Raw genomic sequence first — 22,756 nt, forward strand, 5'->3', positions numbered from 1 at the left:
TTATTTGAAAGTCAGAGTTACAGAGAGAGAGGAAAGGCAGAGAGAAAGAGAAAGAGGAGAGGCAGTGAGAGAGAGAGAGAGGTCTTCCATCCACTGGTTCACTCCCCAATTGTCCACAATGGCCTGAGCTGCACTGATCTGAAGCCAGGAGCCAGGAGCCAGGAGCCTCCTCCAGATCTCCCACACAGGTACAGGGGCCCAAGGGTTTGGACCATCCTCCACTGCCTTCCCAGGCCATAGCAGAGAGCTGGATGGGAAGTGGAGCAGCAGGGCCTCAAACAGGCACCCATATGGGATGCCAGCACTTCAGGCCAGAGCGTTAACCCACTGCACCACAGCGCCAGCCTGATATCCTTATAAGAAAAAATTAGAACATAAACAGACCATGTGAAAATATAGAGCCAAAGACAGAAGCCACAGAAGAAACCAACCCTGTTGACACCTTGATCTCAGATTTCTAACCCCCAGAAATGGGAAAAATAAATTTCTATTGCATAAGCTTCTAGGCTGAATCATGTCCCCCTAAAATCCATATGTTGAAGTACAACCCCCAAAATGAGTACATTTAGAGATAGGGCCTTTTAGGAAATAATAAAGGTTAAGTGAGGGCATTAGAATGGGGTCCCTAATAAAATAGGATTAATGTCCTTATAAGATGAGAGACACCAGGGATGTGCATATATTTAAGCATTTCCATTAAAACAACACAATCACGACACAGTTTTTAAAGCTGTCTGTAACATATTTCTTACCTTTTTGAAGAATGCTGCAGGTGCCATTTCAGATCCACTTAGGGTTCGTAACAGGAACATAGGCCAAGATGATGCATTCATCTGGAATCCTATTTTTATAAATAAGAGATCAAGGAAAAGCGTCTCTGTAACACTATAGCAAGTTAGTATAAAAAAAAGGTTCATTCACCATTCTCCTTCAAATAATGACATTCCTATCTAAGATCTCAGGATAAGGGCAAGAGGAGCAGATACACATCCTCTCATTGCTACTGTTTCCACTGTACTGTCTGGCAACAATACTACAATGAAGACAGAGAACTTGCCATCCAGGGCTCATCAGCAAACATAAATATGTTGGAAATAGGCCTTCATACTATAAATGATCCAAGACAGAGCCCAGGAGAACGTCCATTCCACCACCACCAAGCACCAGCAAAGACTGCAAAAGACTTCTAGCTACTTTTTCTTCAGAACCCCTGGCTTCCTTCCTTAGAAAGACAGTTCTCCAAGAAACTCAGCGAATATACAGAGCCATTTCACTGTATGTAAATTTTACTTCAAAAAAATTAAATACTTATTCTAGTTAATAATATACATGCCAAAGTACTTAAGAGAAATGTACATCAATAACTTACTCTGAAATACATTTAAAATAAGATGGATGAATCAATAAACAGACAAATAGATGGATAGATAAGTAATAAAGTACACACAGTAAAATAATAATGGCAAAATTCAAGAAGTGGGAATATGGGTGTTCACTTTAAATTTTTTTCACCTTTTCTGTATGTTTGACAATTTTCATAATATGTTAAGAAAAAATCTCTCATTTTAACAATTTTTATACATACTAAACATGATCTTCTAGAATTTATCTCAAATGCTGTTTAAATAGACTCAACAGGTGCTTTCCTAGACATCTTGTAGCATTTGGCACATGCAGCAGGAAGCAGGGACTGCTAATTTTACTATTTTGTGGGGACAATTGTTTCACACAACACCTGCCTGCTTCAATGCCAGAATTGGAAAAAATTTGGCATGTACTCCTGATAGATACACACATTAGGATAGGGAGGCACGTGAATCACTGGCAACAAGTCCATCAACAGCACAAAACATGCAAAAAAAAAAAAGTGAGATTAAAAAGCCATCCTCTGGGCCAGCACTGTGGCGTAGTGGGCTAAGCCTCTGCCTGCGGCAGCAGAACCCCAAATGGGTACCAGTTCATGTCTCTGCTGCTCCTCTTCCCATCCAGCTCTCTGATGATGGCCTATGAAAGCAGTGGAAGACGGCCCAAGTTCTTGAGCTTCTGTACCCATGTGGGAGCCGTGGAGGAAGCTCCTGGCTTCAGATTGGTCCAGCTCCGGCTGTTGTGGCCATTTGGGGAGTGAACCAGTGGATGGAAGACCTCTCTCTCTGTCTCTCTCAGTCTCTCCCTCTCTCTCTCTCTCTCTGCAACTCTGTCTCTCAAATAAATAAATCTTAAAGAAGGAAGAAGAAGAATGAAAGAAGGAAGAAGAAAGAAAAAGAAGAAGAAGAAATGACCATAAATCTGGCTAGGTATTTGAAATGCTGTCAATTACAACAACTACCATTTCCTTTAAATAAAATCCCAAAACATATTATCATATTGCAAATGGAGAACTAAAATCCAAACAGGCAGGTATTAAGCCCCAGGTTTGCAATTATTTCTTGACAAAACTCTGTATGATTTAAGAAATATTATAAACAAAAAATGTGGATGATAAGAAGAAAGAAGACAAAAAGCAAAAAACACACATGCCCTACACCATTTTCTTGGAATACAGCTGTGATTTTTATAAAAATTTTTTGAACTAGGACAGTCATAATTTAAAATGAGAATAAGATAGATATTGCAAAAAGAGTAGTTACTGTTAATGTCTTAATTTTTTTATTTTCAGGGAATTTTTCACTAATGGGGACCAAAAAAATCTGTTCTCATATTTGACAATAAAGAATTTTCATTCTGAGCATTGTAAAGCAGAATCAAATAAAAACCAATATTCTTCAGTTAGTCAGAACTTGGAATGGTTAACAAATAAACAAAATCATTTCTTTTCTACAGAGTATCATGGTACACTTAAATTTTAAAAAGAAAATTTTTGCACAAAGTTAGAGTTGTATCATTTTACCTTTTAAAAATTTGGCCAAAATTGAGGACTATATACTTTGTACCTTAAAACATTTGCTGAAAGTTCCATCCTCTCCTCCTCTTCAAAGACCTAAAGGCACTGATTCCTACCTCTCTGCCTAATTTCTTCACACTGTATGTGTAACAAAATTCCAAGTTTGAAACTGGAGCCTAAACATGGAACCATACCCTTCCTCTATTCTCACTCCCATGGATGAATAATGGCTTAGCAGACATTATGCAGAGGGGGCGAAACTTGTATCAAATGCTACAAACTTCTTCCCCAAAAGGGTTTCTGAATCTCCATGTGTAATCTAATACATCTGTTTTTAATATTTTGAATGTGAGGACACAGAATGAGGCTTGCTTTAGCATGGGGAACTCTCAGCACACAAAAAGTTAAATGTAGACTTAAGTGACACTCTATGACATATGGTACTGAGTTCATTGCTCATCTTACATTCTGCACAGTAATCACCTGACCACCTACATGTAAGAATGTCTAAGAGATTTTCAAAAGGAAACTGCACATACTTCCAAACATAATATCATATTAGTAAAAACATCATTTTAAAAATTGTTTATCCATACCTAGTGGAGGTTGAAGTAAATCTCCTTCCTTCTCACATGTCCCAACAGGTTGTATGTCACAGGAATCGACAAGCCTCCAAAAGTCGTTTCTATTGTCACTACCGTCGAGGCGTAAACGTAATCTCGCCCCAGTAATTCCAATAACCGTAGCAATACATACGGAAGTAACATTGCGAGGATCACGAGCTTCCAATTTCATACCAACTTTGAAGTCATTAGCCGGTGGAATTTTAGACTATACATATATATGTGTATATATATAAAAACAAAGTTTTAATAACATACATCAATTATAAGGAAGAAGGTCAGTATTGTTACCAGAATACCTAAGGAACATTTTAAGTAACAGTCACAGCAGAAAGTAAGGTCAGAGCTACAAAAGGTCAAGGAAAAGATCTCCAAATTCTTTCCTTGACTTAACAGGAAGCATTAAAACACTGCCCATCACTCATCTGCCCAATTTCAGGTAGCCTCTAAAAGGCACCAAGTGGCTTTCTAAAATAAAAATCTGATTCAGCCATTCCCCGAGAAATAAATCATCCCCCCTGAAATAAGCCAACCAGCAGCTTGTCCCTGCTTATGATAAAGTCCAACTCCTCAACACAGTTTAAATGACCTCCCACCTTAAACCTCACTCCTACACTACTGCCTCTACCCACTGTGTGCTCTAACTACCCCCATATGTCATCCCTCAATCCCCAAGATTCTTTCACACCATGTGTGAAGCCTTAGCTTCTGATACTCTCTTGGCCTGGAATAAATTTTTCCTCATTCCAACCATCTCAAATAACACCTCTTCTGTGCACCCTCCCAGTACTGAGTTAGTACAAGTCTAATAATTATTTATTTACATGGCTGTCTTTCCCTTCAGATGGACAATCATAAGGCCTTAGTACACTTGATACAGACTAAATTCTCAATAAATGAAGAGACCATCTGGCTCCTAAGTGCTACTACCATAATTCCACTTTGTCCTCACACTAACCAGAATCTGACAATCACACAGACATCTTTCAACAGTTAATAGGTTGCATCAATACATATAACATCTGTGGGACTGGCACTGTGGTGTACCAGGTAAAGCTGCCGCCTGCAGTGCCAGCATCCCATGTGGGCACCAGTTCAACTACTTCCCATCCAGCTCTCTGGTATGGCTTGGGAAAGCAGCAGAAGATAGCCCAAGTCCTTGAGCCTCTGCACCAGCATAGGAGATCTCGAAGAAGCTCTTGGCTCCTGGCTTCAGAACTGGGGAGTGAAACAGTGGATGGAAGACTCTCTCTCTCTCTCACTCTCTCTCTCTCTCTCTCTCTCTGCAACTCCGCCTTTCAAATAATTAAACAAATCTTTAAAAAAATACATATAACATCTGGGGCTGGCATTGTGGCACAGCAAGTAAAGACACTGCCTGCAACACCAGCATCCCATATGGGCACCAGCTCATGTCCCCGCTGCTCCATTTTCAGTCCAGCTCCCTGCTAATGGTCAGGGGAAAGAAGCAAAAGATGGCCCATGGGTTTGGACCTCTGCCACCCATGTGGAAAACCCAGATGAAGCTCCTGGCTCCTGGCTTCAGTGTGGCTCAACCCTGGCTGTTGCAGCCACTTGGGGAGTGAGCCAACAGATAGATGATCTCTCTCTCTCTCTCTCTCTCTTTCTCTCTCCCTCTCTCCCTCTCTTTCTATAACCCTGACTTTCAACATAAATAATCTTTAAATATATACAGAGATAGATATAGATATGTATGTATACACACACACACACACACAAAACATCTACGGAATTCTGGCATACCTGTCTGAAGTAATCTGAAGGAGCACTTAAAGATCCTGTCGCCTTCAAGTACTGGTCCCAGTGGAAATCATCTGAACAAAATGCATGTATAAAACACAGATTTTTTTTTTTAGTATATACTATTGCATACTAACTTTTAGCAATAAAATACTCACATCCCATTTTGAAGTGCATGGATTTGAATCCCAGTTCCACTCCCAATTCTAGCTTCCTAATGCACATCCTGGGATATAGCAGGTGATGACTTAAATGCGTGGGGCCCTGCCACTCATGTGGAAAACTTGGATTGAATTCCCAGCTCCTGGCTTCAGCCTAGCCCAGGCCTGACTGTTGCAGGCATTTGGGGAGTGACCAGAGGATGGGAGATCTCTTTCTCCCTGTGTCTCTATACCTTTCAAATAAACCAAATTTAAAAAAAAATAAAAATTGCTAAAAGGCAGATTCAAACATTGTGATCTACATTTGATTACTGTCAGGGGAATTAAAAAGAAGACCTGATAATAATGGCTCAGATATAATTACAACCCAGATCCTCTCAACGTAATAAGAACTACAGAACAATGATTCTAAAAATATGGATGCTAGAAACAACTAAAGGAATTTTTATAGAGTAACAGCATAGTCTACTCATCTATCTCTAACATAAATTTATAATTTAAGAAACATGGTTTTGCCATCTCATTCCATTAATGTGAAGATGTTTCTTTGTTTTTGATGGAAAGCTAAAGGTATTTAAGTGTGTGGTCTAACAGAGTTTTACCCCTGTAATGTTTTATGGAAAGAAAAAAATCTGAGAATCAAAGCAGTTTTTTAATGGACTACTAGATCTCCACCCTGAGTGTCAAGAAGACAGCAGCAGAACGAAACAATAAACCACTCAATAGTGCAATCATTAGCACAATTTTTTTAAATGATCCACATTCTCTATAAATTCTTCATGTCTTTTCTCATTTAGTCTTCATGATATGATTCTAGAACAGAAGGTCAGAAAGCAGTGTGCTTTGTCTGACTTGAACACTTCAATTCACTGCACCAGACTGTCAAGACACTGAAATACTTGACACTAATACTGAAAGTACTGTTAAGTTTGTTATCAATTATAATGTTTTTTCTATATTCTTGTTAAGTTTCCTCACTACCAAAATATTGGATTTGACAATTCCCTTTCCTGGGGAAATCTACACTCCCAGCCTCTACACACAGCAAGCCCCCTTATCTTTAGTCCCTCCTTACCCACAGTCTTACCTTCCATGGTTTCATTTACCTGTGGTAAACCCAGCTTGAAAATATTAAAGGGAAAATTCCAGAAATAAACAACTTTTAAGTTTTAAGTTGTACTTCCTTCTGAGTAATGTGATGATATCTCATGCCGTCCTGCTCTATTCTTACTCAAGACAGGAGTCATCCCTTTGTCCACACTGTATACACTACCTGTTAGTCACTTAGCCACACTGGTTATCAGGTCAACTGTCACCGTATTACAGTGCTTCACCAGTCAAGTGATTCTTATTTTACTTAATAATGGCCCCAAAGCTCAAGAGTAGTGATGTTGGCAATTCGAATATACTACAAAAAAGCCATGTTAGCATGCTTCCTTTAAGTGAAAAGGTAAAAGTTCTCAAAGAAAAAAAAATCCTATGCCAAGGTCAGTAAGATCTACGTAAGTAATTGTTAATCTCTCACTGTGTTTAATTTATAAATTAAACTTTATTCTTGGCATGTTATATATAGAACAAAAAATACTACATATGGAATGTGATACTATACGTGGTTTAAGGCAGCCACATGGGGGTCTTGGAATGTATTCTCTTGCAGATAAGGGAAGAATTACTATAGTCCTCAAAGGATCAAAGGATTCAGTTACACACACACACACACACACACACACAAAATGCTGATAAATGTTTAGCGACTAGCTTTGTGGAAAATACAAACAAAAAGTCTGACTACTACTATTTGTGGATTTATGTAAATACTACTTTCATGGCTGACTATAAGGTGCCAAGGTGAAGCCAGGAACCACAAAGTTGGGAAGAGATATGCACAACAGGCTCTCCCAAGCCAGTGTGAGCTGACTCCAGTGTAGCATCATTGTATATGTGTATATACATTTATTATAATTATGTATGAACATTACATATAGTATTACACATGTCATATATAACATACTGTAACATGATTTTATTAAACTTAATTAATCTAAGAGATTTGTTCATTTCAAAAAACATTGAGTGGCATGCCTTTGGTGTAATAATTAAGACACTGCACCATAACACCAGGCCCAGAAATATAATGGTGGTTACCAGAGGGAGAAAAGCAGGGAGGGAAAGATGGGGAGAAGTTCACTGACAGGTACTAGGCTAGACAGGAACAAGAAGTTCCGGGGTTCTGTTGTACAGATTGAGGATGGATGTTAATTCACTGTGTATTTATTGAAAAAACTAGAAGAGAGAATTTTTGGCTGTTTTCACTGTAAAGAATTGTTAAATGCTTGAAAGGATAAATATATTTACCCTGATTGGCCATGACACAATGTGTACATGGACATGACGAAATGTATACAAGTAATGAAACATCACATAGTACCCCATAAATATGTGCAATTTTTATATATCTGTTAAATCTTTACAATAAAATATCTCTAAACCATACCATTTTGCACAGAAGATGTGCTTGAATGAGGAATATCCTCTTGATTCTCCTTCTTCACATCCATTGAATCTAAAAATAGAAAACAATACAGACAAGCCATAGAATCAGTTTGAAACAGCCCTTTGAACACTATAAGCAGAAACTATTTTTTTTAACAGAAATCAGTTTTACTTTTATGATTAATATCCTCATTTTACACACAGGACTTACCACTTGCTAATATACTAGGTACCTTATAATTTGCTTGTTTATTCTGTATCATACTCTACTCAAGTGAAAGCTCCAAAAAGGTAGAGGTTTATTTACTATGTCCATCTTGTTCACTATTGTATCTTCAGAGCCTAGAACAGGACCTGCCCTGTAGAATACCCTCAAGTATTTGTTAAATAATACATCAATAAACCAAAATAATCTGATCTTTACAATGTTTAAATTACCACCTCCTAGAAATGTGGGGCCGGCACCGTGGCTCACTTGGTTAATCCTCCGCCTGCGCACCAGCATCCCATATGGGCACCAGGTTCTAGTTCCAGCTGCTCCTCTTCCAGTCCAGCTTTCTGCTGTGGCCCTGGAGGGCAGTGGAGGATGGCCCAAGTGCTTGGGCCCTGCACCCGCATGGGAGACCAGGAGGAAGCACCTGGCTCCTGGCTTCGGATCGACGCAGCCTGCCGGCCGTAGCAGCCATTTGGGGGTGAACCAATGGAAGAAAGACCTTTCTCTCTCTCTCTCTCTCACTATTGGTAAAAAAATAAAATAAAATAAAAATAAAAAATAAAGTGGATGCTTCTAAGCATTCGAAATGTAACAGGGAAAAAATGTAACAGGGAAGAACACCACATAATATCACATAATTCAACAAATCAGAGATTTTCCTCTGTGCTAACCTAAAGACCTCAAATAGCACTGACCTTACCAAATCTGATATATCATTTTATCCACAAACAATACATTATGTGTCTGTAAGAGGATTTGCTTTAAAACACATAAGCATAATACTATTACTTTTGAAACTAACTATAACCCCTTAGTATAATCAACCAGTGTTCATTTTTTTCCCAATTGTCTTCATTAGTGTGTGTTTCTTTGAATGAGGATTTAAATAAAGTTCATTCACAGCAATAGTTGATACATCTCATGTCTCTTTTAATCTGTAAGTTCTCCCTCCTTCTCTTGTTTTTTTTCCCCAGCCCCTTGCAATTTTTTTGCAGACAGTACCAGTTGGTTGGTCCTATCAAGTTTTCCAGTCAAATTTGTTGACTGTCTTCCCGTGGTATTTTTTTTAACCCTTGTATTTTCTCTAATTTGGTATTAGTATTTCAATTCAGAAGTGTTTAATCAGATTCAAGTTGGGCTTTTGAGGAGGAGGAGGGAAAAAGACAACTTCCTAACAGCTGATCACCTCTCTTTTGGGGATATGAGCAAACCATGGATGGCTATTGCATAGATCCATTAGTTTTCTGGTGGTTGCAAAGTGGAGGTAGTCTATCACTCTTTCTTTATTAGCCAAAAAACTTCCACAGATAGAAACCTCCCCTGTTCAACCACTCAGGGTACCTGGAAGCACAAATCACATAGGGAAATCACAACCAACACTTAATTTTTTTTTCCTTGATTTTCTAGTTTTTAAAACAATGTGCTGGGAGGGATGGCAATGTGGTGTAGTAGGTTGACTACTAGTAGTAGGGAGACAACGCCACAGCACCAGCCCCAACATTTCATACTTTTTAAAAACAAATTCTAGGCCGGCGCCGTGGCTCACTAGGCTAATCCTCCGCCTAGCGGCGCCGGCACACCGGGTTCTAGTCCCGGTCGGGGCGCCGGATTCTGTCCCGGTTGCCCCTCTTCCAGGCCAGCTCTCTGCTGTGGCCAGGGAGTGCAGTGGAGGATGGCCCAGGTGCTTGGGCCCTGCACCCCATGAGAGACCAGGAAAAGCACCTGGCTCCTGGCTCCTGCCATCGGATCAGTGCGGTACGCCGGCCGCAGCGCGCCGGCCGCGGCGGCCATTGGAGGGTGAACCAACGGCAAAGGAAGACCTTTCTCTCTGTCTCTCTCTCTCACTGTCCACTCTGCCTGTCAAAAAAAAAAAAAATTCTAAAAAGTAATTTGAAGAAAGAATGACTGGGACCAACACTGTGGCGTAGTAGGCTAAGCCTCCACCTGCAGTGCTGGTTAGTGTTCCTGCTGCTCCTCTTCCCATCCAGCTCCCTGGTGGTGGCCGACAAAGCAGTAGAAAATGGTCCAGGGGTTGGGGTCCCCTGCACCCATGCCGGAGACCCAGAAGTTCCTGATTCCTGGCTTCAGATCAGACCAGCTCTGGCTGTTGCAGCCATTTGGGGAGTGAACCACCAAATGGAAGACCTCTCTCTCTGTCTCTACCTCTCTCTGTCCGTAACTGCCTCTCAAATAAATAAACAAATCTTTAAAAAAAAAATGTGTTGGATCTCTAGCATTCCCCACAGATAACCAATAAGTTTTTCTGTTTCTTGGTATCATTTATGAATTTATGGATTTAAGCATATTTGATATATTTTCTGTTGCTATTTTACTTTACTGGGCTCTAATTAACAAATGACAAGTTTCTTAAAGAAGAATCTAAGAATAATGTCATTCAAGGTAACAGATATACTCACTAGTTAATTGAATGACTAAGATATGTGAACACTGGAGAGGGATATATGGGTTGCTTTCTGTTTAAATGATTTGACTTGTACAAAGAAAGTACACATATTTACTAAATGGTTCTACAGTATGATTTTTCTAACAGAAAAGAAAGTAAAACTCTGAAGGTACAGCTCTTGTTCTAGAGAAGCCAAAAACATAGTTATAGAGACTACATTAAACCAGTAAAATTAAGAAGACAGCATTCAACACACAGCATTCAGTCAGAAGAAAAGTCATGAGAGAGAGGACTTAACAGAGAAAAAGTTTAGGAATGCATTATGGAATGTATTATGTATGTATAAATGTATTATGGAAAAAGAAAATACAACACAAGGCAGAGTGCAGATGAGTGTGGCATATTCACAAGACAACAAGCAGACTTCTGGGGCCAGCATTGTGGCGCAATGGGTTAAGCCACCACCTACTACGCCAGAATCCTGTATGAGCACTTGGCTGCTCCACTTCCAATCCAGCTCCCTGCTAATGCACCTGGGAAAGCAGCAGAAGATGGTCCAAGTACTTGGACCCTTGCCACCCACATGGGAGATCTGGGTGAAGCTTCTGGCTCTTGGCTTCAGCCTGGGCCAGCCCTGGCCGCTTCAGCCATTTGGGGAGTGAACCAAAAGACAGAACCTCTCTTTCTATCTCTGCTTCTATCTGTCCCTCTCTCTGTGTAATTCTACCTTTAAAATAAATAAATAAATCTTTTTTAAAAATGAGGTGAAGCAATTTTTAACCACTCACACTAGAGTCAGAAGATATATACTCTATTCTTGGCTTTGTCACAGATTGTTGTATAATCTGTTCACTTAACTTCTCTGAGTTTCCACCAGTGGGGTGGAGGGGAGGTTGTTGCCATTGTGGTGTAGCAAGTTAAGATGCCGCCTGCAGAGCCAATGCTGAGGCATAGCAGGTAAAGCCACCACCTTTGTTGCTGGCATCCCATATGGGTACTGGTTGAGTCTTGGCTGCTCCACTTCTGATCCAGCTCCTTGCTGATGAATCTGGGAAAGCAGTGGAAGATGGCCCAAGTCCTTGGGACCCTGCACTCATGTGGGAGATCCAAAAGAAGCTCCTGGCTTCTAGCTTCAGATTGGCCCAACTTCACTGCAACCATCAGCAGATGGAAGATCTCTCTCTCTCTCTCCCTCCCTCCTTCCCTCTGCTTCTCCCTCTCTATCTCTAACTCTGCCTTTCAAATAAATAAATAAATCTTCAGAAAAAAAAAAAAAAGACGCCACCTGCAGTGTCATCATCCCATATGGGATGTCCCATATGGATCCCGGCTGCTCCACTTCCGATCCAGCTCCCTGCTACTGGCCTGGGAAAAGCAGCAGAGGATGGTTCAAGTGCTTGGGCCCCTGCCACCCACATGGGAGATCTCGAGAAACCTCCTGGCTCCTGGCTTCGGTCTGGTCCAGCCCTGGCCATTGAGGACATCTGGAGACTAAATCAGCAGATAGGAGATCTCTGTCTCTCCCTCTCTGTAACTCTTTCAGAAAAAAATTAAAATAAAACTTTAAAAAAACAATTAGGAAGAAAAACAAGATTATTTATAATAGCTATTCCACTGTAAAATTCCAATTCTAAGCACCTAATATCTCCTTTATTTTTAAAAAAGTTTTATTTCAAAAGTGCAGTATAGGGGCTAGTCCTGTGGCATAGTGGGTAAAGCCACTACCTGCAGTGCCGACATCCCATATGAGCACCAGTTTGAGTCCTGGCTACTCCACTTCTGATCCAGCTCCCTGCTAATGCACCTGGGAAGGCAGTGGAAGATGGCCCAAGTCCTTGGGCCCCTGCACCCACATGAAGGACCCAGAAGAACCTCCTGGCTCCTGGCTTCAGATAAGTGCAGCTCCAGCCATTGTGGCCATCTGGGGAGTGAACCAGCACATGGAAGACCTCTTTCTTTCTCTCTCTGCCTCTGCCTCTCTGTAACTCTGCCTTTCAAATATAAATAAATGTTTTTAAAAAGTACAGTATACCAGAAAATACTCCAAACAAATAACAAAAAACATTATCACCTTTAGATAAGTAATCTTACCTTCATTTGCTATCTGTTCCGTATTGCTTTCTGGGTTTTTTTCCTACAAGGGAAAAAAAAAAAAAAAGAAAACCACAACACCTTCTTTCAGCACAATACATTTCTAAAGAGTAGTATTATAAATCAGTTATATAGTCAGAGCATTTTAACCTCTCTCCCTTGAATACAAATGATAAAATTAGAGTCTTAATCAGAGAGCAAAAAGTTGTTACATTAAAATAAATCTCATAACTATATAAAGGGATTCAGCCCAATAAAGAGAGGGATGGATTATACATAGAAAATATATTCAGGTTTCCACAGCTTCTCAAATATCTAATCCATAACTGAATTCCTTTTTAAATATTTATTCCTTTTAAAAAATTTATTTGCAAGGCAGAGCAAGAGAGAAAGAGAAACAACAAAAGAGGAAGTCAGAGAGAGGAAGGAAGGGAGAGGGACAGGGAAACAGAGAGGGAAATCTTCCATCTACTGGTTCACTCCCCAAATGCCTGCAACACCCACAGCGATGCCAAGCTGAAGCCAGGAGCCGGGAGCTCCACCCAGGTCTTCCACATGGGTGTCAGGGACTCACTACTTGAATCATCATCTATTGCCTCCCAGGCACATTGGCAGAAAGCTATACTGGAAGCAGAGACAGAGGCAGGAATTGATGTGGGCCTCTTAACCTGTCGTACCACAATATCTATCCGATAACTGAATTCTTTTTTAAAAAATTATTTATTTAAGAGGCAGAGCAACAAGAGAAAGGGAGAGACAGAGAGAGAAATCTTCTATCTACTGCTTTACTCCCCAAATGCTGCAACAGCCAGGTCTGGGCCAGGGTAAAGCCAGGAGACAGGAATTCCACCCTGGTTTCCCATGCAGGTGGCAGAAGCCCAAATGCCTGAGCCATCTTCCATTGCCTTCCCAGGAGTATCAACAGGAAGCTAGATTGGAAGTAGAGTAGCCAGGACTCAAACCAGCACTCCAATATGAGATGCCAGAGGCACTGCAAGTGGCAGCTTAACTAACTGTGCCACAACACTAGCCCATAACTGAATTCTTTTTTTTTTTTAAGGTTTATTCATTTACTTAAAAAGCACAGTTACAGTGGGGAAAGGGGAAGCAGAACACACAGAGATCTTCCATCCACTGGTTCATTCCTCAAATGGCCACAACAGCCAGAGCTGGGCCAATCCAAAACCAGGAGCCAAGAGTTTCAACCAGGTCTCCCTTGGGGTGGCAGGGGCCCAAACACTTGGGTCACCTTCTGCTGCTTTACCTAGGCTTTCAGCAGGGAGCTGAATCGGAAGTGGAGTAGCTGGGATACAAAACAGCACCCACATGGGATGCTGGTTTCACAGGCAGTAGCTTTACCTGCTACACCACAACACCTGCCGCTATGATTGAATTCTTAATCTCAACTAGCAGACACTGCTGCCACTGGTTGAGTGACTTCTGCAATTCTGGAAAGTGTAGAAGCACATAAATTGATAAATTATTTAATCATATTTTTCTGTTTATCCAAAGGCACAGAGTAGTACTGGTTTAATGGCAAACAAACAGATCAACTGAACAGACTAGATTCTGAAAAACCTACATATATGGTCAAGAGATTTTCAAAAGTGTCAAGATAATTCAGTGGAGAAAGGTATGTGCTAGAACATATCCACACACCAAAAAATGAAAAGCAATACTTATCTCAGAAGTAATACCCCAAAAGTACCTCAAAATCTAAATGTAAAGCCTAAAACTATAAAAATTTCCAGAAGAGAAATATATACATTATAACCTTGTGTTGGGGAATGATTTCCTGGCTGTAACACAAAAAGTATGAAATATAAAAGAAAAAACTGATAAACTGGACTTTATCAAAACTAACAACTGGGGCCAGCATTGCAGTACAGCAGGTTAAAATGCTGCCTGGATCACTAGCATTCCGTATCAGAGCCCTGGTTCAAGTACCAGCTGTTCCACTTCCAATCCAGGTCCTTGCTAATGTGTCTGGGAAAGCAGCAGAAGATAGCCCAAATACTTGTACCCCTTGCCACCTACATGGAAGACCCAGATGGAGTTCTAGGCTCCTTGCTTTGGTCTAGCCTAGCCCTGGCTGTTACAGTCATTTGGGGAGTGAACTAGCAGATGGATGATTGATCTCTTTCTCTCTCTTTCTTTCTCTCCTTCTCCCTCTTTCTCTCTGCCTTTCAAACAAATAAATAAAGCTTTAAAAAAAAAAACTAAAAACACTTAATGATAACTTAGTGACATCATTAAGAAAAAAAGATCAGTCACAGAATGAGAAAACATCTGATAAAGGATCCTGAATATAAACAACTCAAACTCTCACAACCTGATCTAAAAAAGACAATCCAATAAAATCGTAATTGGCAAAAGATTTTGACAATCAATTCACTAAAGATAAAAACTGAATTAAAAGAACCGTTCACTATGATCAAATGTGATTTATCCCTAGGATGCAAGAATGGCTCATTATGACCAAATCTGTAAATATAATATATACCACATTAACAAAGTGAAATATAAAAACCTAGATGATCATCTCAGTAGGTGCAGAAAAAGCATCTAATAAAATTCTAGATCCTTTCATGATTAAAAAAACCTCTCAACAGGTTAAATATAGAAGGAATGTACTCAATAGCACAGGCAACAAAAGCAAAAATAGATAAATGGGATTGCATCAAAATAAAAAGCTTACTAATGCACCTGGGAGAGCAGCAGAAGATGGCCCAAGAGGCCCTGCCACTCACGTGCAAGTTCTAGGCTCCTGGCTTCTGCTGGGGCTAGGCCACTGTGGCAATTTGGGAAATGAACCAATGGATGGAAGATCTCCCTCTCTTCCTCTCTCCCTCCCTCCCTCTCCCTCTTAAACTCTGCCTTTCAAATAAATGAAATAAATTAAAAAGGCAGGGGGGGGAGTTTCTGCACTGCAAAGGAAACAACTCAGAGAGTGGGAGAATCTGATAAAGGGTTCCTATCCAAAATATATAAGGAATTCAACTCGACAGCAAGAAAACAACTCAATTAAATATTATGAGCAGGAGCTGGTTTTTGGCATAGCAGTTAGGACACCACTTGGAATACCCACATCTTATATCAGAGTGCCTGGGTTCAAGTTCCAGCTGTGCTCCCAATTCCAGCTTTATGCTAAGGCACACCCTAGGAGGCAGCAGGTGATGGCCCAAGTACTCAGGTACCTGCCACCCACATGGGAGAATGAGATTCAGTGCCCCACTCCTGACTTTGGCCTGGCCCGGTCTCAGCTTTTGCAGGCACTTGGGAAGCTGTTGCAGGCACTTATGGATTGAACCAGCAGATGAGAGTTCTCTCTCTGCCTCTCAAATAAAATTAATTTAAAATAAAACTGTAAAGAATCTAAACAGACATTTCTTAAAAGACATACAAATAGCCAACAGGTTTATGAAAAAATGTTCAATATCACTAATCATCAAGGAAACACAAATTAAAATCACAATGAGATACTCCCTCACAAATGGCTAAAATTATAGACTTCGGCAGGAGGATACTTATTTATTTGTTCACATACCATATTGGAATACTTGGCTCCAGCTCCTGATTCCAGCTGGTTGCTTATACAGACCCTGGAAGATAGTAGTGATGGCTCAAGTGATTGGGTTCCTGCCACATACATATGAGAGACCCAGATTGAGTTCCTGACTCTCACCCGGCCCAGACCCAGACACTGCAGGCATTTGGGGAGTAAACCAGAAGATGAGATCTCTCACTCCCCCTGCCTCTCAAATAACATTTTTTAAAAAATTTTAAAGTCACCTTTGACCACCCTCCCCCTTTCTCCAATATCTTATCAGTTACCAAGTGAGCTGATTCTTCAAGATCAGAAAGCTGGTAATAAAAGAAAAATGATTTAAACCAAGGTTTCTTAGATGCCAAAAGACAATACACTGCTTACGCTTTGAAAAGGAGAAATAAGAACATAGCATAACATCCCATATACCCTGGACAGGATAGATTCGTGAGGACAGGAGAATACAAAAGTTATGGTCTCAGAGATGTAATAATGGTGGTGTTGGCAGTGATGATAACAATACATAATAAAGGTTGCCACTTACTGAGTTCTTACTAGATGTCTGATACCCTACTAGGCCTTTATATACAATTTTTTCTTATCTAAAGCCTATTACAAGCCTATAGGGGAGATACTTATTATTGTCCATTAACATCCATTTTAAAGTTAAGGATATTGAACCTCAAAGACCCTCCCCAAGAACATCAACTAGATTTGAACCTAAGTCCATGAAATGCTGAACCATTCATTAAAATTGCTGTGTGTTTAACTGCATACATGCCTTATAGTCTCCCCTGCCAGGAAATAAGTTTCTGGGGGTAGTATCATGTCAGGTTCATCTTCGTATCCTCCAGAATAGCTAGCACAGTATCTATTACATAGGAGAGCCCCAAAAATGTTTGCTAAACAAGTAAATAAAATTCACTGTACTACATGTTACTTGTATCTAAATCACACAGAGCCAGAATATTTTCTTTTGGCTGTAATTATTGTTCTTCTCTTTCTACAATATCTAGATCTTCTATCTTAATTTACATGCAAGTCTAAATCAATGGGCCAAGAAGAGATCTGAGACACCAATATCTTCTTCCTTCCCAACTGCTGATTGACATTTATCTTTTTTTACTCTGAATTTGATCGCTTTCTAGGATGTCTGATGTCTCAAAAAGACAGGCCCCAGTATAAGTGTAACTATTATAGATAGGAGATGAAGTAGGAATATTTGCTGTACCAGAATTCAGTTTTTATAAATTCCAATTACACAGCCAATAGAATATATGCTTTAAACCAATATTCACCCAAAAAGGGTGGGGGGAGACACACAATTCTTATTCACAAATTCATCTAATTTCAAAAATGTTTCATCATATCCCCTTGAGTATATCAATAGTTTAAGAAGTTCCAAAGCTGAGAGGTTCACAAATAACTTATGCTGGTGTTTTAAAGAAAATGTTGGAATAAGTGATGGAAGTCACACACATAATTCACCAGAGATTAATTAAATAGCACAAGGAGAAAGAGTTTTCTCTTTCTTTTTGGTTTCTTACTATAAAGAAATTTTTCAGACAAACAAATATAAGTCCTCTATTGTCCAATCAATATGCAAGCAGGAAGATCTGAGTTAACTTTGCAAAACGCCACCTTTAAATTTTTTCCTTTGACTTAAAAATAGTTTGTTACTTTGTTTAGAGTACTTTAAACTTGTACCTAAGGGGCCAGCACTATGATGTAGCAGTCTGAGTACTAGCTACTCCACTTCCAATCCAGCTCCCAGCTAATGTGCCTGGGAAAGCAGTGGAGGATGGCCCAAGTCTTTGGACCCCTGCACCCAGATGGGAGACCTGGTAGAAGCTCCTGGCTTCAGCATGGCCTGGCACAGGCTGTTGTAGCCATTTGGGGAGTGAACCAGGGGATGGAAGACCTCCCTTCCCTCCATCCATCCATCCCTCCCTCCCTCTCTCTCTCTCTCCCTCCCTCCCTCTCTCTCTCTCTCCCTCCCTCCCTCTCTCTCTCCCTCCCTCCCTCTCTCTCTCTCCCTCCCTCCCTCCCTCTCTCCTTCCCTCCCTCTCTCCCTCTCCCTCTCTCTTTCTCTGTAACTCTGCCTTGCAAATAAATAAAATAAATCTTAAAAAATAAAACTTGTACCTAAATGCAAAAACACATTTATATAAATCAAATACACTGCAGTTATATGTTTTTCTCTGACAAACAGAAGCTCTTTCTTTTAACTACAATTTTGCTTTTGATGTTTATTATCCTAATACAGGACAGAAAAAAGTACATATGCCTCCATTGTATAGCTACACATAACTTGCTGAACTGGATATGATTCATCACTTCAAGATTTCTCAAGTCTCAAGGCTGGTGCTGTGGCATAGTAAGTTAAGCCTCGGCCTGAATCACAGACATCCCATATGAATGCTAGTTCGACTCCCAGCTGCTCCACTTCTGATCCAGCTCTCTGCTAATGGCCTAGGAAAGCAGTAGAGGATGGCCCAAGTGCTTGGGCCCCTGCATCCACGTGGGTGACCCAGAAGAAGTTCCTGGCTTCATAGGCCCAGCTCCGGCCGTTGTAGTCATTTGGGGAGTGAACTAGCAGATGTCTGTAACTCTGCCTCTCACATAAATGAATAAATCTTTAAAAAATTTTCACAAGTCTCTACTCAATTCACACAATAATCAGTTTGATTTTCTGAAGTAGCTATAAAAATAATCAGAAAAAAAATAACCTCTAATGTTGGAATTACATTTAAAAATAGAATTCCAGAGCATGTGTTTGGCCTGGGGGTTAAGATGCCAGTTAGGATGCCCTCATTCCATATCAGAGTGCCTGGTTTTGATTCCTAGCTTTGCTCCCAATTCCAGCTTCCTGCTACTTTGCATTTTAGGAGGCAGTAGGCAATGGCTCAAGTACTTAGGTCCCTTCCAGTCCTGTGGGATACCCTGGATTATCTCAATCCAGGTTCCTGGCTTTGGCCTGGCCCAGCCCTGGCTTTTGCAGACATTTGGGGAACTAAAACAATAGAGGGAAGACCCCTTCCTGTGGCTCTGGAATAAGTAAAATTAAAAAACAATTTTAAAAATAAAAATAATAGGGGCCAACATTGTGGCACAAAAGGATTCAAGCTACTGCTTGCAGCACTAGCATTCCATATCAGAGTGCCAGTTTGAGTCCTGGCTGCTCTGCTTCTGATCCAGCCTCCTGCTAATGCACCTGGGAAAGCAGTAGATGATGTCAGGTCCTGATCACCCTCATGGGAAACCCAGATGGAGTTCCTGGCTCCTGGCTCCTAAGGAATTAATCAGCAGATGGAAGATTCTCTGTCATTTTGCTTTTCCAATAAATAAATCTTTATAAAAATTTAAAAATAAAAATAAGATTCCATCTCTGAATTGTAACTAGTAAATATTAACAAAAAATATTTTGGTAGCAAGGATATATCAAATCAAGCCTTCTGGAGAAAACTAAGGTGTCTAGAACTTTAGTTTAAATCTACCTCAACAGATTAGAAATTAATCTTTTTCTATGCCAAGATAAATGCAATAAGATTTAACTATTTTCAAGGATTTTTAAGTTATCTATAAAAATTATAACCTACAAGTTAAAATAATCACTTGCAATTTTAAAATGATTTATGTGAAAGCTATGTATTAAGAAGTATGTCAGGAAACAGATAAATAAAAGACAAGTCAAGGGTTGCCAAAATCCCAGTTTATAGTTGTAAATTCCTAAGGTTTTAAAGCACAGCCACAAGCTAATTGCCAAGAGACCTGCTGCCCATAGACATTTGTGGAGGACTGGAGTTAATGGCAGGGCATGTCAATTTACTACAGGCAGCTCATGGCCAGACAATTTGACAAAAGAACTGGATCAAGTTACAGCCTGTTCCTATTATCACCACAGTCTAGATTTATGGTTTCTAACACCAGTCCTACAAGAAATAATGGAAATGATGACAACAACAATCCCCTCTAGACAACAGACTGCAGAAAAGCATGCAATAAACCACAATCTAAAGTGACCAGAAAACTAAACATCCCTGACAATACTTCAAACATGAGGCAGGTGTCAGCAAATTACTCATTTAAATATTTCTACAACTTCTCAAAATCTCAACACCAAAACAAACCTCAATTTAGAGTTCCTAAGGTAATCTAAAGCTAAGCAATATATACATGCACTTATTATTACTAACATCTTAATTATTTTAATGACCAAAAAGCATGATTTCATTTGAACAGATTTATGAAACTCTACAAAATTGTTGAAAATTAAATAATACTGATTATATTACTCTTCAAATAACTTCAAAATATTACTTTTTACATTTTTTCAAAAGAAAAAATGGACAACAGTTTCACAGCAAAGGGCACCTGTTTTTAACTGTATTCAGGAAGGCAAATGAACAGAAGAAACACGCTTGATTTAATGTTTAATTTCAAAATAAATAAATAATCAAAATCTTAAAGCAGCTACAACAAATGAAAGGTGGGAAAAGCGACCAAACGTTAACAGAAAACAAAGATTTTGTCAAGATATCTGATTTCAGAACTACAAGGTACATACCAAATAAATGGTAACTGTTTATGTCTGAAATTCAGCACTGGTTAATCCTTACTGAGAAAGAGGCTGAGAAAAATCAAATGTGTATCCTAAAGACAAGAAGCAAAGAGAGACTCACCAACTTTTCCCTGAGAAAACAAATCTGTCCCTTCTAAAGTTTACAATGGCATGTTACCACAAAAGGTGGGCACTCTCTTTCCGCTCTACAACAATTTGCTCCTATAAACTTAGGAAGGGGCAGAGCCACAGCCATAAACACAGGTCACAAGTTGTAGATAGTCAAATGCTCTCTATCTCCAAATGTTTCCTATTTCTTTACTAATACAAAGACTCAACAAGCTTATTCTGGTTTGCTTGTTTGTTTTTAACTCTTTAAATAAAGAATTCAAGTAGCTTAGGTAATACGATCATGAAATTAAAATGAACAGCATCATCACATATGTGCTGTTGGAACCTCAAATCTTTTACTTTTCACATAATAAGATATTCCATTCATTATGTTAAACCTTTCTATCACAGGGTCAAAAAGTCAAAGAGAAAGGTTTAGGGACTTAACATTAGTTAGTATAAAAAACATGGTTGTCAAGTTTGTATTAGACACATTAAGACGAAGTAAGCAAAAAGCCTTACTCATGAAAACCAAAACAAAAGTTCATTTCAAATCTTAAATGGTTTCTGAAATTTTCTCAAGTTATCCCGCTTTAAGAACTATGCCCTTTGCTATTAAATCAGATGTTACCACTACAGTAAAAGGTATTTCATATGGTTTGAATAACCAAAGCCCAAGCTAGTTAGAGACTATAAAATAGACATACCACTAAATTATACCAATATTTATACTATGGTATAAATTAATTCAACCTATGATAAACACAGCACTTTCTTTCATCTATTCATATTTCCCCATGTCAAAGGGATCATGAATATTAAGGCTCCAACCCAGGGAAAGGTAAACTCTATCTTAAAATCATCAATATTTGCAATTTTCCAAGTGTATAGGTTTTCAGTTCTTGAAAGCAACAACCACTTCAAATTCCAAGATATTATGTATCTCAAGCATTAATCATGGGTTCTAAAATTCTTAGGGGTGCCTGATTTGCACATTCTAAACCACAAAACGTCTCCCGACAACATCAGACCAATCTTCACACCACAACTTATAGCTCTAATGCTGATAGCAGGCACAGCTCACTTTGTTATGCTCTGGTATATCATTAAAACCAGGAATATGACTGTAAGGAGACAATGAGAGTACCAGGGAAGGGAGCTAAGAGAAAAGGTGACCTTAGGTTTCTTTCACAACTGGAATGAGAACAGAACCGGCATAAAGGAGAAAACAGCAGACAAGGTAACCTGGCATTGGAGGTGACTAATAACTCAAAACAGCACAAGATCCCTTGCATCCACCAGTGTTCTGGTTTCTAAAGTTGCAACAGTCATTTCTATTAACCCAAACAGAGAGGCAGTATATATTCAAGTGAAAGAGCACTAACTAAATTGGATCTACCTTAAGTGCACATAATTTTCCTTAAGTCACATAATTTTCATCTTAAAAACTTGGTATTTACTCAGCCTTTTCAAGGCACTTTACTATCATCAATAATTTCTCAGCAAGACAGCAAAGGATTACCCTGACCACTTCACTGATGCGGAAACAGACACTAACAGTAAAGAGAACAGGCAGGAAGAGGGGCTATAGGAAGCATCTGGAAGGAACAGGCAGGCAGCTAAAAAGGAACAAACCCAAAAGAAAATGAGAGTCACATCTGGCTCATAGCTAATCATCATAATCCTTATTATTTTTGAGTTCAAAGAGATTTCTGAAATAGTTTGAAAAAAGAAAATGCTTTAAAATAACTAAAATCTAAGTACAGCCTAAACTACTTGGTCACAGAAGTGAATTTGCTTAGCATTAAAAAATCTCCAGAGCATACAGTGATTTCAATTTATATCAGTAAATATTATACCCTCAAACCTAACCAGAGCATTATTTATCTGACCAGGAGAATCATTTCTC

General features: G+C 39.5%; 1 protein-coding gene across 13 annotated transcripts in view; it reads right to left on the reverse strand.

The window, feature by feature from the left end:
- SCML2 (Scm polycomb group protein like 2) overlaps positions 1–22,756 on the reverse strand; it is an 81,060-nt gene that overhangs the window by 55,960 nt on the left and 2,344 nt on the right. For 8 of the 13 annotated variants that reach the window (XM_070066800.2, XM_070066794.2, XM_089324563.1 and 5 more), the window contains exons 2-7: positions 16,176–16,230; positions 12,629–12,671; positions 7,921–7,989; positions 5,269–5,339; positions 3,478–3,712; positions 753–841 (exon numbers count right to left, since the gene is read on the reverse strand). In XM_070066800.2, the coding sequence (XP_069922901.2) occupies positions 753–841; positions 3,478–3,712; positions 5,269–5,339; positions 7,921–7,989; positions 12,629–12,671; positions 16,176–16,178 (510 nt within the window). In that variant the 5' untranslated portion in view covers positions 16,179–16,230. Of the gene's footprint in view, positions 1–752; positions 842–3,477; positions 3,713–5,268; positions 5,340–7,920; positions 7,990–12,628; positions 12,672–16,175; positions 16,268–22,756 lie in introns of all 13 variants that reach the window. The other 5 variants (XM_070066795.2, XM_070066801.2, XM_070066802.2 and 2 more) reach the window with 3 other exon arrangements.

The sequence above is a fragment of the Oryctolagus cuniculus genome, chromosome X (assembly GCF_051225735.1).
Source record: "Oryctolagus cuniculus isolate XC-2025 breed Fujian yellow rabbit chromosome X, ASM5122573v1, whole genome shotgun sequence".
NCBI classification, from domain to species: Eukaryota; Metazoa; Chordata; class Mammalia; order Lagomorpha; family Leporidae; genus Oryctolagus; species Oryctolagus cuniculus.